At 46.6% G+C, this 13613-nt stretch overlaps 1 protein-coding gene across 3 annotated transcripts in view; it reads right to left on the bottom strand.

Moving 5' to 3' along the window:
- LOC106746036 (synaptosomal-associated protein 25) overlaps positions 1-13613 on the bottom strand; it is a 42349-nt gene that overhangs the window by 28285 nt on the left and 451 nt on the right. For 2 of the 3 annotated variants that reach the window (XM_014622159.1, XM_014622157.1), the window contains exons 2-3: positions 8529-8824; positions 7721-7762 (exon numbers count right to left, since the gene is read on the bottom strand). In XM_014622159.1, coding sequence (XP_014477645.1) covers positions 7721-7762; positions 8529-8630 — 144 coding nt within the window. In that variant the 5' untranslated portion in view covers positions 8631-8824. Of the gene's footprint in view, positions 1-7720; positions 7763-8528; positions 8825-8919; positions 9303-13613 lie in introns of those variants that run through there. The other variant, XM_014622158.1, reaches the window with a different exon arrangement.

Below are 13613 nucleotides of genomic sequence, written 5' to 3'. Positions count from 1 at the left end.
GGGGGGGGGGGGTAAACGTGAAGGGTGAGAGGTCAGTGATACCAAAATGTGACGAACATATATATATAGTATGAGTAACTGCGGTCGATAAAGTCTAGATAAAATCTAAATGATAATAGAATGAATAGGGAAATGAAAGATAAACAAAATGTCGCTTCTCTTTATCACAAGATATCAATCCTTTGTGCTCGACGCGTTTATCTTTATCACTAACAACCGCTACTTCTCAATCGTAAAATGTTGCATTAAATAATATAGCGTGTGCCATTCCATTTATTGTCAAAACTATTAGATTATCTTCATTTATTAACACGTGACATCAAAATAACAACATTTGCAGCGTCGTAAAGTGTGTGGCATTCAAGTACAAAGAATTAAATATATATCTTCCCGAATGTCGTAATTAACGATAAGTGTCGTACAGGGTGTCCTGGAAAAAATATATATAACTATCGGGATGTTATTCCTCGTAGGAATTTGATAGTTTGATCTCTTTTATCAATAAAAATTGTTAAGAAAAACCAGTCATTTTCAAAATCTTCACACCCCACAAGCCTTAATTCTTAAATCATTACTAATTTGCATAAAGAAATTTCACACAAAAGCCAATTGCGAGTTCCATAAAGAGGAGGCTCTTTCTCTGGACAGCCTGTATATGAAATGCGATAGGAAATGCGCAATGCAAGAAATTGCATTTGTTTCATATGACCACACGCGGGTTAATGTATATGTGCACGGAAAATATCGAATGCTGAGAGCTTCGATGATCACCTCTAAGAAGAGTGACAGCAAGTTGCATTGAAGAGGGGAAAGTGGATAGTGGCTTGCAGAGAAGGAATAGGCAAACACACACACACGCGCGCACAGACAGCCAGGCAGCCAAGGCGGGCAAGCAACGAAATTTCGTTGATCAAAGTGGCGAACCAGCAACTATTATCACAAAATTATTTTTTTAATACTTCTTTATCTTTTATTATCACATATCTTTTATTTTTCTACTATATATCTAATCATAGAAATGTTAGCATTTTTTTGACAATTCGCATTGCGGAATATGGAAGACGTTTTTTTTCATTCTCAATGATAAATTATTTTTCTCTCTTCCACTGTAATTTTCGAAAAATTTCTTTTTTCTTCTTTTTTAAATCTTCTAGTTGCTTGCGCAACTACAACTGTATCGTTTACAATCGCCGGTCGCTGTCACTTCAATTTACGAAATCTCGGGGAGCGGGCAAGCTAATCGAACAAGGCAAGTGTAGATCGCGGATCAGGCAAGCGAAGAGACCACACATGGGCACACACCGCACACGTATACAACACGTACGTAACATCCAGCAACGGACAATATCGAGAGCAGCAACAGCTTTGGTTACATATCCTGACGCAGCTTTTCTCCTATTTCCATCTTTCTTTTTTTTTTGTTATTCTCTTTTCTTTCTTTTCCTTTCCTCTTCCATTCTTTTTGCTTTTCTCTTTTCGAGTCGTATTTGTCGTTTCTCTTCCCGGCGTCTCGTCGCCCATCGCGGTACCATCGTTCTGACAACGGTGGATCGGATCCGCCCTATATAAGCCAGAGCGGACTCTCCTCTCGCTCTCGGTTCGAAGATCGGATCTCGAAGAGCGTGCCGGTCGCAAGATCGATTTTTCCCTTTAACCCTTCGCACTCCATCTGCGTTAAAGCGTAATCGACGATAGGGATCTGCGATATATACTCCCGACAGACAGAATTATTTTTTCCGAACGATGACTACAACATATAAAGACTATCGACCGAATTCGCGTTAGAAAGCGATACGCTCGACGGACATTAATCGTTACACAAAGCGTCCAAGGATAACTTGTACTTTCAGTCACGGATTTGATGGTCAATTTAGAATATTGAAAAAATCGGCTGAAACATAAATAAATGTCAACGATCACGCGGTGACTTTCTTTAATAATTTTCGTCTTATATACCATCGATCGCTTCGCGGATAAAAACACGCGTCGACCTTCGTTTGCATTTCGCTTATAAACGTTATTCCGTTTATAACGTGAATTGCAGATCCAGATTTAATATAGAACAGTTTAACGTTAAGAGAAAACCGGAGACACCATTATTACGGAAAATCGTCGCGAAAAATATCCGCCGACAAACAGCGTCTTTTTATCCTTTTTTTTTCACGAAGCGAGAGCGCCGGGGAGCAAAGGGTTAAAGCTCGAATCGCGCTCATCCGCGAAACTGATTTCTTTCTCTATTTTCTCACGACCAATCTACATGGATATAGTTTTCTCTCCGCTCGCTGCGCTATCGCGGACTTCGACGCAGTCGGGTAATTTGCGTTGCTGTGCTGTACAACAATCTTTACGGTACAATACAATGCGCGTATGTACAATCACCTGAGGATCAATTACAAATCCAACGGACGACTCGACGCGACGCAAGTCGCTTGCATCTTCGCGCGCGATACACGTTCACGCTGAATCGTGCCTACGATTCGTTCGTAAACACGGGAGAGAGAGAGAGAGAGAGATGAGAAGCAAGAGGGGAATCTCCGTGAACGCTCAACGTTTTTTCTCATTTACGGTTACATAACAATGAGCGATCAATGGATACGCGATATCGATTCAAGAGACATACGCACGAGGAGAGAACAAAAGAGTCGACGTTCACGAAAGGACTCGCGGAAATGAAATAGGAAAGGAAGAAAGAAGGGTGTAAATGTACGCTAAGCTTCAATAAAGCCTTAACATCAGGACGAAAATAAATCTAAACGTTCCTATCGTATCTGGATATAATATGGTGTGATATGATAATGATATATGATCAAGCTGTCTAAACGACAGATTAACCGGATAATCAAGTCAGAACGTATATAAATATTCAGACACGATAAGAACGATTAGACTGTTAGCTCAAGTTTTTATTGAAGCTCACAAGGATATCGTCGGAAGTGTCCCTTACCGATTTTGATTGAGGCTTGAAACATAGCATAAATCACTTGTGTCGTGGCTGCTGCGACGGTGTGCGAGCAAAATCGTGACCGGACTCTGCGAATTTTTTTAATATCACAAACCACGAGATTACCCACGAATAAATTCGTCTCACATTATATTTGGTGGTCACTATTATCGTCAATTAATTGTTACTCGTTATTAACTGATCGTTATTGTATCGCGTTCGATTGCTCCGCGCATTCGTTCCCGTAATTTTCCGGATATTGTCGCGCGAAATAATCATATTAGCGTTAATTGCCAATTATTTGTCGCGTTAACGCAGGATCAATACAAATATAAGGAAGTGACGTGTCTGCTGCCGCTGGTGAATAATGACAGCTCGACTGAGCGTTACTTCGGGGAAAATCCCATCGCACGAGACGAACAAATTTGATTCTCTCCCACGGGTGATTTTTCACTTTGCGAAGTTAATTCCACGGGTTTCGATGAGTCTGACCGAAGACGAATATGAAGAAAAAGAAAAAAAAAAGGAAATCTTTCGTACTTGTGCGAAAATCGCGATATTACGTACAAAAAGAAATTGGATCCTCTGAACTTTTTCGCGTAGCATTTTTGCGTTTGCGTGAAAAAAAATTCCATGTTTTCACGTAACAAGTTTATCAAATTCGCTCGCTGAAACGTCCCGGCGCTTTCTTTTACAAAATAATTCTTCTGTTCCCGAGAGAAATTTCGTTCGAGCGAAGAGATCGATCGCACGAAAAGGGCAAAGTATGCGCACCTTCTTATGCAAGCAACAGTCATCAAGGAAGAAAAAAATATCCGCGTCGCTCGCAAACTGTCGCAGGAAGCTAAAGAAGGTCGCAAAAGAGATGCGGGGGTAATCGCTGATTTTCATCCAGTGATAAGAAAACTCGCAATCGAGCAAAAGAGGAAGAGATGAAGGGAAGAGGTGTAGGAAGGTAAAGAAGCAAGCGATTGATCGCCTTTGCCGATCGCTCTCTGACATCGCGGACAATTTTGGAGATTCTCGTCTCGTCTCGTCCCCATCGCCATGTGAACGAAAAATACCCGGTCCTCTCTTCGAGGACACCGCAGTTTGCGACTTGTGCTGCATTGGTCTCGACCGAGAGACGCGATCTACCGCTCGCACGATCTTCATTACCAACGTGCGTAAACACGACGACGACGACGACGACGATGATAATAACAATCGTCATCCAGAAGGCGATGACGCATTGCGCATTGCGGGTGTTTACGTACGCTTTTCAGTCGATGATTCGAGGACGTCTCCGGTGCTCGAAATGCGAACACGTGCTTATTAGTGCAGCCACAGGTAGATAAGTAGCGAGAGAGAGAAAAAGTGAGACAGAGAGAGGGAGAAGGAAAGAGAGAGAGAGACTAAAACGGAACGACGCAAGGGCTTCCTTCCTTAAAGGGATTCTCTCCGTTCTTCACGAGCAAAGAAATTCTGACGGAGATTCTCTCGGACTGTCCTCCGTCGAAGATGCGGAATCTCGCGTTTTCGCTTCGTCGATTTTTTTGCGTTATCTCGACGTGAATTGTAACGCGACGCAATAGAAGTGAAGCGAGCACTCGTGGCTACGTAATATTACGCAACTGCGATAAATAAGAAATTTGAAAAGTGAATCGTTCACTTCTTATTCTCGCATGTTCTTCGACACGGCCAAATTTAGATAGTGCAAAATCCCGGACGAATTTACCGCACGAGTGGAAAATTTACATATTCGCAACGCGTACACAATTGTTGATAAATGCATCGTGTGAAGATAATTGTAGAGAATGTGGTTTCAACGTGATGCAATATTTCAGAGATAACTTTTCGATAAAAAAAAAAGTAATAACAGTTCAACGCTCTACGATTCGCGAAATAAATGCCGCACGATAATAATTTTTATTATGAAAAAGAGAAAGAGGGAGAGAGAGAGGAGAGACGCGAAAATGTAGCGTGGATCGCGAGTCGCGGAAGCCAGTTGCGTTCGTTCCTCCAAGTATAGTAAAGTTAAAAGTTAGAAGAAGAGTAAACATCCCCGTATGTACAAAACAAATATATAGAACCGCATACATTCATAGATACAGACGCGCACACACATATGTATCAAGAGGAGATACCGAAGGTACGAGCATAAGACAGCGAATAATTATGCAATGAGGAAGAGAACACGGAGAGAGCTGTAGAATATGTAGATAGAACTTTTATTTCCTTTTTTTCACGGTCGCGACGCGCGCGAGCGCACGCAATAAGCGTATAAAATATACATACACACACACGCGGTGAAAATAAAAACGTGAGCGAATCGATACGCGACGCGTATCGTGGAAAATATTCGTGTTGTGCACGTCGTCACTTCCGCACAGCATTGGAACTTCCGAACGAGGCTTGAAATTTAATTCGTCCGCTACATCGATGCAGCAAATTGTTCGGAAATTTTTTCACAAGATATTCCGCAATTTCTCCCGCGCAAACTATTGCCCCGCCAGTCAACTGACCCCGAATTCTTTTCGGATTACTTTTCCTGAATACATCCATGTAAGCTATGTTTCAGAGCTACCGGATATCCTTTCTCGAGTGATCAACAAATTCCACGTGGACTCTGTCCGCCCGTGAAATTCCGGCTAGAGGGCCGGCTTCAAATTTCCAAAGAGGCGAAGATTTTGGCAATCGGATCCCAAATTAAGAGTTCCCCGTCGCTTGGGCAAAATTCACTTAAATTTAGCCGAAGAATAATATTTTCCCGTTTTTTTCGTCTCATCGATTGAATCCGTCGCTAAGAAAAGCTCGTCTTCGAATTCGCGAACGATCGATGGCTGCGGGGAAATACGACGGAGCGCTCTTCGCACGATAAATTACAAAATAAACCCGCAAAAGAACGCGCACGAGTGCACATCGAACTTTAGTAAAGGCTCACAAATATTAGAATGACCAGCGAGTTCTAATAAACGTTAATACTTTGGTGTGCACGTGTACCCAGGACGGAATGCCATCCCGATCCGGCTCTATCGTACGCGCATCGTTAGCGACTGAATGTTCGTAATAACGTTCCAGGTCAGAGATTCTCAGCGATGTAAATCACCTTCGCATGTTCGCGAACTGAACAAAGAGGAGAAAAAAAATCGACACGACAAACGCGAGAACGTGTCCTCTCTCTCTCTCTCTCTCTCTGTGTGTGTGTTTGTATTTTTTTTGCGCGCGTTCGTCACGCGCCTCGCCGTCTCTCTCGGAGCGCGTCGATGCGTCGTCTTACAGTTTCTCCTCATACGCGAGGCCAAGATATACACGCTCTCGCGTGGTCTGTTCTCCCCGATCCATTCTCTTTTCTTTTGTATTCTGTCTCTCGGTTCTTTCCATTCTCGCGACTCCAAAATCGCAAAGATCGGAGGAGATTATTGCACCGTCGCCCGTCGGGGAACGAGCCCTCTCATCCCGCTCGTTCGTTCGTTGTGCGCACAACGTTATAATTAACTTTCTCTTTATCCCCCGCGACAACACGCTCGGACCGCAACAACACGCTCGGGAACCGTCTGCGGCGCCAGAGCTGGATAAAATACTACTTCGAAAGATCGGCGCATCGGCTCCCTTGTCGAAGTCTCACTTCCTCTCGCGTCCTTTTTTTCTCCCTACTTTTACACGGAAACCCCCTTTGAAGCTCTCCTCTTTATCCTTCCTTCCCACCATCCCCGGATTGCGACGATTTTAGACGCGCTACCGCGGGAGCGTCTTGTTAGCGGGCGTGATTTCGCAGAGCGGAAACGCGGAATTCGACGCGCCCGCGAAGAGAAGAACCACCGTTCTTCCAACCAGTCAAGTGGCGCTGCACTTTCGCACGTTCGCATGTTAACACGTCAACCCTTATCAACGTTACCCGCGTGTCGCGTGTACGCTTCTACTCAACAAGATAATCCTACAAGATGGATGTGTACACGGGTTCTAATTGAGAGAAAAAAAAAAAGAATTCACAAATTCGCGTCTCGCATTGAGAAAGAAAGAGACAAAAATGCGTGAAGTTGAATAACAAGACCAAGCGGATAAGAAACGCGAGACTCCGTTTTCCCAAGGCACGAAAGAGGATCTTTCGGAATCTCTCCGTATGCCGGCTTCGACTCGCTACTGTGAAAGGGTTAACATGTCCCCTCCGAGAGTTTTCCTGACGGGCTCGACCGGTTCTCGATGACATCGTAGGACGGAGGACGACCTCGGTGATTTACTTGTTAATCCGTTCATACCTCAAGTCCAAATCATCGGAGTCCTCCTTGTAGAGAACGGCGCAGGACTCACGGAAACGTCGCGCGATGATCGGGAATCGGATCTCGAGGTGTGTACTATCGCCACTTGACCGGTTAACGATCGAAATAGTACTTTGCCCACCTCTCTCTGGCGCGACTCCTTTGTTTCCTTTATTGTTTTTTTTTCGTTTTTTTCTCTCTTTGCCGCTATCGTTTTTAGCATCGTTTCGGTAGAACTCCAAGCAAGCAGTGGGCGCCCGTCTTGTCGCAGTAGCGCGCAACGATTCGTCGATGAAAATCGTTTCCTAGTTTACGAGATAGACGTGGGGTGAAGGGAAGAGACGGGGGCTCGGAGTCGTTTCTCGGAAGTCGGCGGACTTACAAAGGGCTAAAAGGGGGTCACGGAAAGGCCGCTACATGGTGACCGGGATGGTTCTTCAAAGAGATTAGCACTGATCGGCGGGATCGAGGAACGATCGGGACTCGGATCGAGGGTCGATGCGCAAAATAGGAAGGACGATACTGAAAAGGACAGACTCACCTCCTCGCATAGCAGCAGCATACGCCTTGTGCTCTCCAGAGACTGAAACAAAGTCGATTCCACAAGTTACACGTCCGTTACGCGACGACGACTTAATGTTTCGTTTGTAATCACGAAGGATCGTGCGGGTTGAATCGATCTCTCTGAGAAAAGAGCTGATTCGTTAACTATTCGTTGATCCTCGGAGGACGGAAGATTCCGGAATTTTCCGATACTTTACATCGCACCTTGTATCCTCCCCTTTTTGCGTAAAAACATTTCATCACGCGTGTCGAATAACAAAAACTGCGAAAAGTCACGAAACCCGTCGGGTACCACCGAGGATTAATGTTCAAGCGCTCGCGACACAGAACGATTTCGATCCACGATATTCGCGTCTGAGGATTCTCTTTTCAAGAGTTCTCGAGATCTCCCTTTCAAGAATTCTTCCAGCATTCATATCGTTTTCAAAGAACGACTGCCAGACTAATTAACGAGAACGACGTTAAGACGTTACGACGACGATGAAGATTTCTTTCGGCGGAGAACGATCGTTACACTCAGCGTGGAGCCGGCATGCAGCTGTAAATCGGAGCTGAAAATCGTGGAAAAACGCCGGTTCGCGCATCGTCTTCGTGGACCGAACTCGCATCGGCGATATCGCGTTGATTTTAGCTCCCGGTCGTCGTAAATCCTCGTGGCAGTTACGATACGTCACACCGCGCGCGCGCGCGCACATACGCACACACGCATGTACATATGCATATATGTATACGTCCGTCCACACACACACACACACATGTGTGTGTATAAATACACGCCGACTCACCTCATCCGTGGTCTGACCGGCCTTGAGCTGTAACTCCTGCAATTCGGTGCGGGGCGGGCCGCCCTCGGCCGGACCCGCTGACGCTGATGTTGGCGCAGGCATCGCGTCGAGTGCCTGATGATGAGACTAGATACCGGCGGACAACCGTCTTCCTTCCTCGACGAGATTTCTCGGTCGGCTCCTCGGCTTCCACGCGACCTCTCGCGAATTCTCACCAGTCGTCGACGCGCCGCTAACTTCCTTTCGTCCTTCCTGGTACCGCTTTCCCAGGTCGCAGCAATCCAGCCAAGACCAGTCTGCAACACACAATCGAAGAACACGAAATCAGATCGAGTGTGATTTTCGGCGAGAACTGGAAGACAACGCTCGTTGTGAGAACAAGTATCCCTACACGTTGAGCGATTCACATTCGTTCCCGGATGCCGTTTTGTTAAACGTTCTCGCGGAGTCGCGTTCTCGTTCGCGGTCCCCTCGAAGGAAGTAGCCGAGAGCAGAGTGAGAGTAACGACACCTTATCACGTCAAAGCACCGACGACGACGACAAGGAGACAGCAACCGAGCACCGTGGGCGAAATCGAACGATGGAGATCTTCCTCTCGACAATCACAACGGAAACCAATGAGAAGGTCCGCGAGCGCCTCGCTCGAGACGTCGATCGGAGGGGCTTAGAGGAACGGTCGGACCTTCCGCAAGGCGGCCAGAGGGTAGCACTCACTGAACGCTACAAGGAGAGAGACCTTGCGGAATTCCGCGGGCGGATTCGCAGCCGCGCCGCGGTGTGCCGGCCGTCGTGGAGTGAGTGTGTGTTTCGCGTGTGTATGCGCACGGCCAACGAGTGAACGACTGCACACTAACTCACACAACACGACCGGAAAATCAATACCTACCCACCGACCGACCGACCGACCGACCGACCCACCGACGACGTCGCGACGCGCAGACGCGACGCGACGTCTCCAACGTCGTCGTCGTCCACCCTCCTGATCGCGGCGACTCCCTTGACGCCGACGTGGTCGGTAATCAGGAGAAGAAGCGATCAGCTGGTCGCTTGTCAAGACCGCTGCGGGCAGGTCAAGAAACAAAGAGACAGACAGAGAAAGAGGGAGGGAGGGGGACGGGAACCAACGTTTCCCGCCAAAGGACTGTTGACGTCATGAGACTAGCGCAAAAGCGCATCAATTACGAAACTTCAGCCGCTCAGGCATCCGCGATGCAACTGAACAGATAAGACGCGAAGCACGAGACACGATCTTTGGCTTTGCAGAGATCCGTACCTCGATTGTTTAATGCTTTGATCGCTTCGACGATTTTGAGCGATCGTAAATCTGACCGAAGATCGCGAGCTCGAAAGCATTCGTGGCGAACGAATGCGCGATTTGTGTCGCGTATACTCTCGACCTCGTTTAAATCGGATTTCTTTCTCTCTCTCTCTCTCTCTCTCTCTCTCTCTCTTTATAGACGACACACGTGTCTCGTGAAATTGTAGTTGAACGAATCTTATTCCGAATTAATGAAACGTAAAGTCTAGCTGCCTTGGCCCAACGGTCCACCGGTTATCGTCTCGTCTCGTATTCGATACGTGTGTTTCCATCCGCGATTAGAAGCTATCTTCGAACGGTACAGGATATAAACAGGGGTGAGACAGTTAAAAACAGGCCGAGCGTTGAAACAAGTGGCTAAACCGGACACGCGAATCGGTCGTATCGACCGACGAGTATTCTCGAGCGAGAGCCGTCGGATAGAGGGAAACCGCGACAGGTTCGCAGACCTTCCAAAACTTTTTGATGTCAGACCTTTTCAAGAGACCAATTGCTATGATTAATCCGTACACAAATAATACAGACTGCCTTCCTGAACGCTGCCATGCCCGAGACGATCCCGAGACAAAAGCGTATTCTTTTCAATAATCGAAACACGCCGCGTCGAGCGAGACGGACGGAATCGTTTGATTCATAAAATGCGAATCTCCTTTAAGAGCGCCGAGGCTGATGGCTGGTGGTAGACGGAAATAACGTGATCCACCCCTAACGCGTGAGTCGGTAGTGGTGTGCAACGGACCGCGGCGTGATCTATTGGCCAGCTCTGTCCTTGCCCTCGAGGAAGAGTTGGCAGGTTTCCAGAGGTGAAAGGTACCACCGGCGGCATGCCACCTGGCCCGGCGTTGTCCCGCCACCAAGATCACGGACCAAAACGTGTCGCGGCCGTTTCGTCGCCAATGACCGATAAAGACAGCAGAGAGCGGCTAGGTCGGTGGGCGCACGAGAGAGCTTTATCGACGCGGTCGCGAGACCGGACTGTTGTTTTCTTTCCCGTTTATAATTCTACGGGTTGCCAAAGTAAACAAATTACATCGCACAAAATTAGCTTTTTTGAAAAACTACTCCGAAATGAAAGTGACTTGAGGTCAGTCTGATCTTTTCAGGGTTAATAGTGACATGTCGCTCGTCGTTTCACCTGCCGGTTGAGAAGTTCGCGCGCGAAGCGATAAGCCGAAAAGGGGAAAGGGACGAGTTTTATTCTCTACGAATCGAGAAGATAGTTCTTCCCTTTAAGTGCTCGCGAACAATCGCCGCGCTTCTTCCGGTCCCGTTGGTCGTGCATTGTCGCTCCTTTTAATCTGTCACACGCGAAGTTGACCAGCGTCTGGAAGTTCGCGGCCGAGCATGCTCGCGCATCGTCATTGAACACGTATCCGTATTCTACTTCTCTCTATTGCGCAATATTATTAAAGGGGGCGACATCGCGATACAATCGTAGCGTGCGTCTGGTCGCGTTTGCCGCTGATACAATCTGAGCGTATGAAAAATCGCACACGTTGTTTCACGCGATTCGCGCTCTTTCGACTTTCTTCACAGACTCGGTCGCGACACAGCACACACATTATGGAGAATGTATTCCACACGGAGGAAACTGTTGGTGGAAAATATTAACAGATTGGTAACGCGTAGACATGCAGAGAAAGAATTAGCAGAGCAAAAGGAGAAGTGATGTTTGTAATTATAATCGTAAAATGAAATTACTGGGATCTGATAATATATTGTTGTTTTTTTGCATATAATGTTACAATCAGCAGTGAAGGTCTACGTCGTCGCGCGATATTGTTAAAAAGGATTTAACGATCGAGCATTGCGGCGCTAAGGGAATCCCGAGCGAAATTATTATACGGTAATTATATATTCGAGACGGCGACCCCCTGTTTAACAATTTATGCTCCTCTTTCTCTCTCTCCTCCTACGTACACAATGTGCCGCGGTGTTCGCGCGTGGTGGTGATGTGTCGAAAGTATTGCACAACTTTAGACCGTTGGAATGGATACGGGAGCATCGCTATAAATACAAAGGGGATGGATCGGAAAATCAATATTTTTACCCATTCATGCGCGTGAATCATTCGCATTCGCGTCATCTACGATAAGAACTCAGCGCTGAACGTTCAAGAAAAAAGGAAAAAAAAGAAGAGTCCCCTCGTAACCGCAATCGGTTCTCAGACGAAGTATAATGCAACGGTCAGGTGTCGTGCGAATGTACACGCTTTTCTCGAACGATACTTTCCTCTTCCACCTTATCTCACGGGTTTCACGTGGAATGCGGCTTAATTAGAGAGGGTAAACGGGCAAAAAGTACACATACGCCATTTTGTAAACGGAAATTTCACATATTTGCGAAACGCGAGAATTAATTTGGCCGTAGGAAAACTAAGTCTCGTGGTATTCCTTATCTTTAATGAGATCTTCCGGAAATGGTAAACACGCAGCCGAGTGTTTCGTGCGTAATAATGCGTCTGATTAAACTAACCCCACGCATAAAATTACGTCTGCGAATTATCTTTATCTTAATTACGCGCGCGCGGCCCCTTTTACCTCGGTTTGTTTCCCGGTGTTTCAACTCAAGGGAAATAAGGGATCGCTCGAAGTCGCAAAAAGTCAAGGTTCTCAAGGTACACAAATCCAAATGGCGAGAAATAAGCGCATAATTGAAACAAAGATAATTAAATCCTGCGAACTTTACGGATGGTGAAATTAGATATAGGCTCTAATTATAAATGCGCATCGCCTCACGATTTTAAGCTGATTGATCTTCCCACGTAATCGCCACTTTCGATTTCCGAGTTTCGGGAAAGTGCACTCTGAAATCAAGATTTGCGAGATCAGGTCGACGGTGTACGATTCGATGACAAATGTCAAACGTGATCGAACTCGGAACGAACACGGTTTTGCATTACCATTGCATGTCCGAACTTCGTACGATGCAGCAACAGCGCGCACACACTCGTCGATCATTACGTGGGAAGATAAGCTCTCGTCTGAGCGAACGTGACGAAAATGCCGCGAAACTCCGGGATGACTTTTGATAGACACGAGAGATCGAATGTAATCTCCGGAGAAACCGCTCGAAACAGGGAAAAAATGTTGCGCGCGTAAGAACATAAATATGACGGGACGATACGGAGAGAACGAGGGAGGACGAAATCACAAGGTCACAAGCTCACCGAACGCACCCACTGGTAGTGAAAAACGGTGGCCGGTCAACAACGACAATTATCTGAGGGTTAATTATTCTACAAATGCAATATCCGAAAGCGTGTTTACAATTACTCGAACGAAACACGGATTTATTAAGCGCGCATCGCGTGGATCGGAAATGTCAATCGGGAAATCGAGCGGTATGTCTGCCGCATGTGCGGGGGATTACATCTCGATATCTCTGAATTATTTCGTGGCGCGACAAATTCTACAATAAATTTAAAATCGATCCCGTCCGGACGGAGGGGAGAACTCGTCGACATTTCATTACAAACGTACCTGCTTTCGCGAAGAACGAAATAGACGTTTCGAGAGGTTGCGAGTGAACTAAACCGAAACTCGGAAATCGATCGTCAGATGGATCTCGAGTGAAACTCGAGACGCGCAGGAGGATCTTCGAATCTCGGCGAATCGAAAATTCGTACTCTCGCCGCCATATTGCCTCCGTTTCGATCGCGGCAATCCGAAAAATATGATCAATTTTTCCCCGCATCCGGATCGTCTCGCATCGATCTCTCGTTCCTCAGCCTCTCTTCCCTCTCCCCCCCCCCTCCCCCAACCTC

Source organism: Dinoponera quadriceps, unplaced genomic scaffold (assembly GCF_001313825.1).
Source record: "Dinoponera quadriceps isolate SergipeBrazil2010 unplaced genomic scaffold, ASM131382v1 scaffold1782, whole genome shotgun sequence".
NCBI classification, from domain to species: domain Eukaryota; kingdom Metazoa; phylum Arthropoda; class Insecta; order Hymenoptera; family Formicidae; genus Dinoponera; species Dinoponera quadriceps.
Note: the sequence above shows the minus strand (reverse complement) of the source record. Positions and strands in the feature narration are given on the sequence as shown.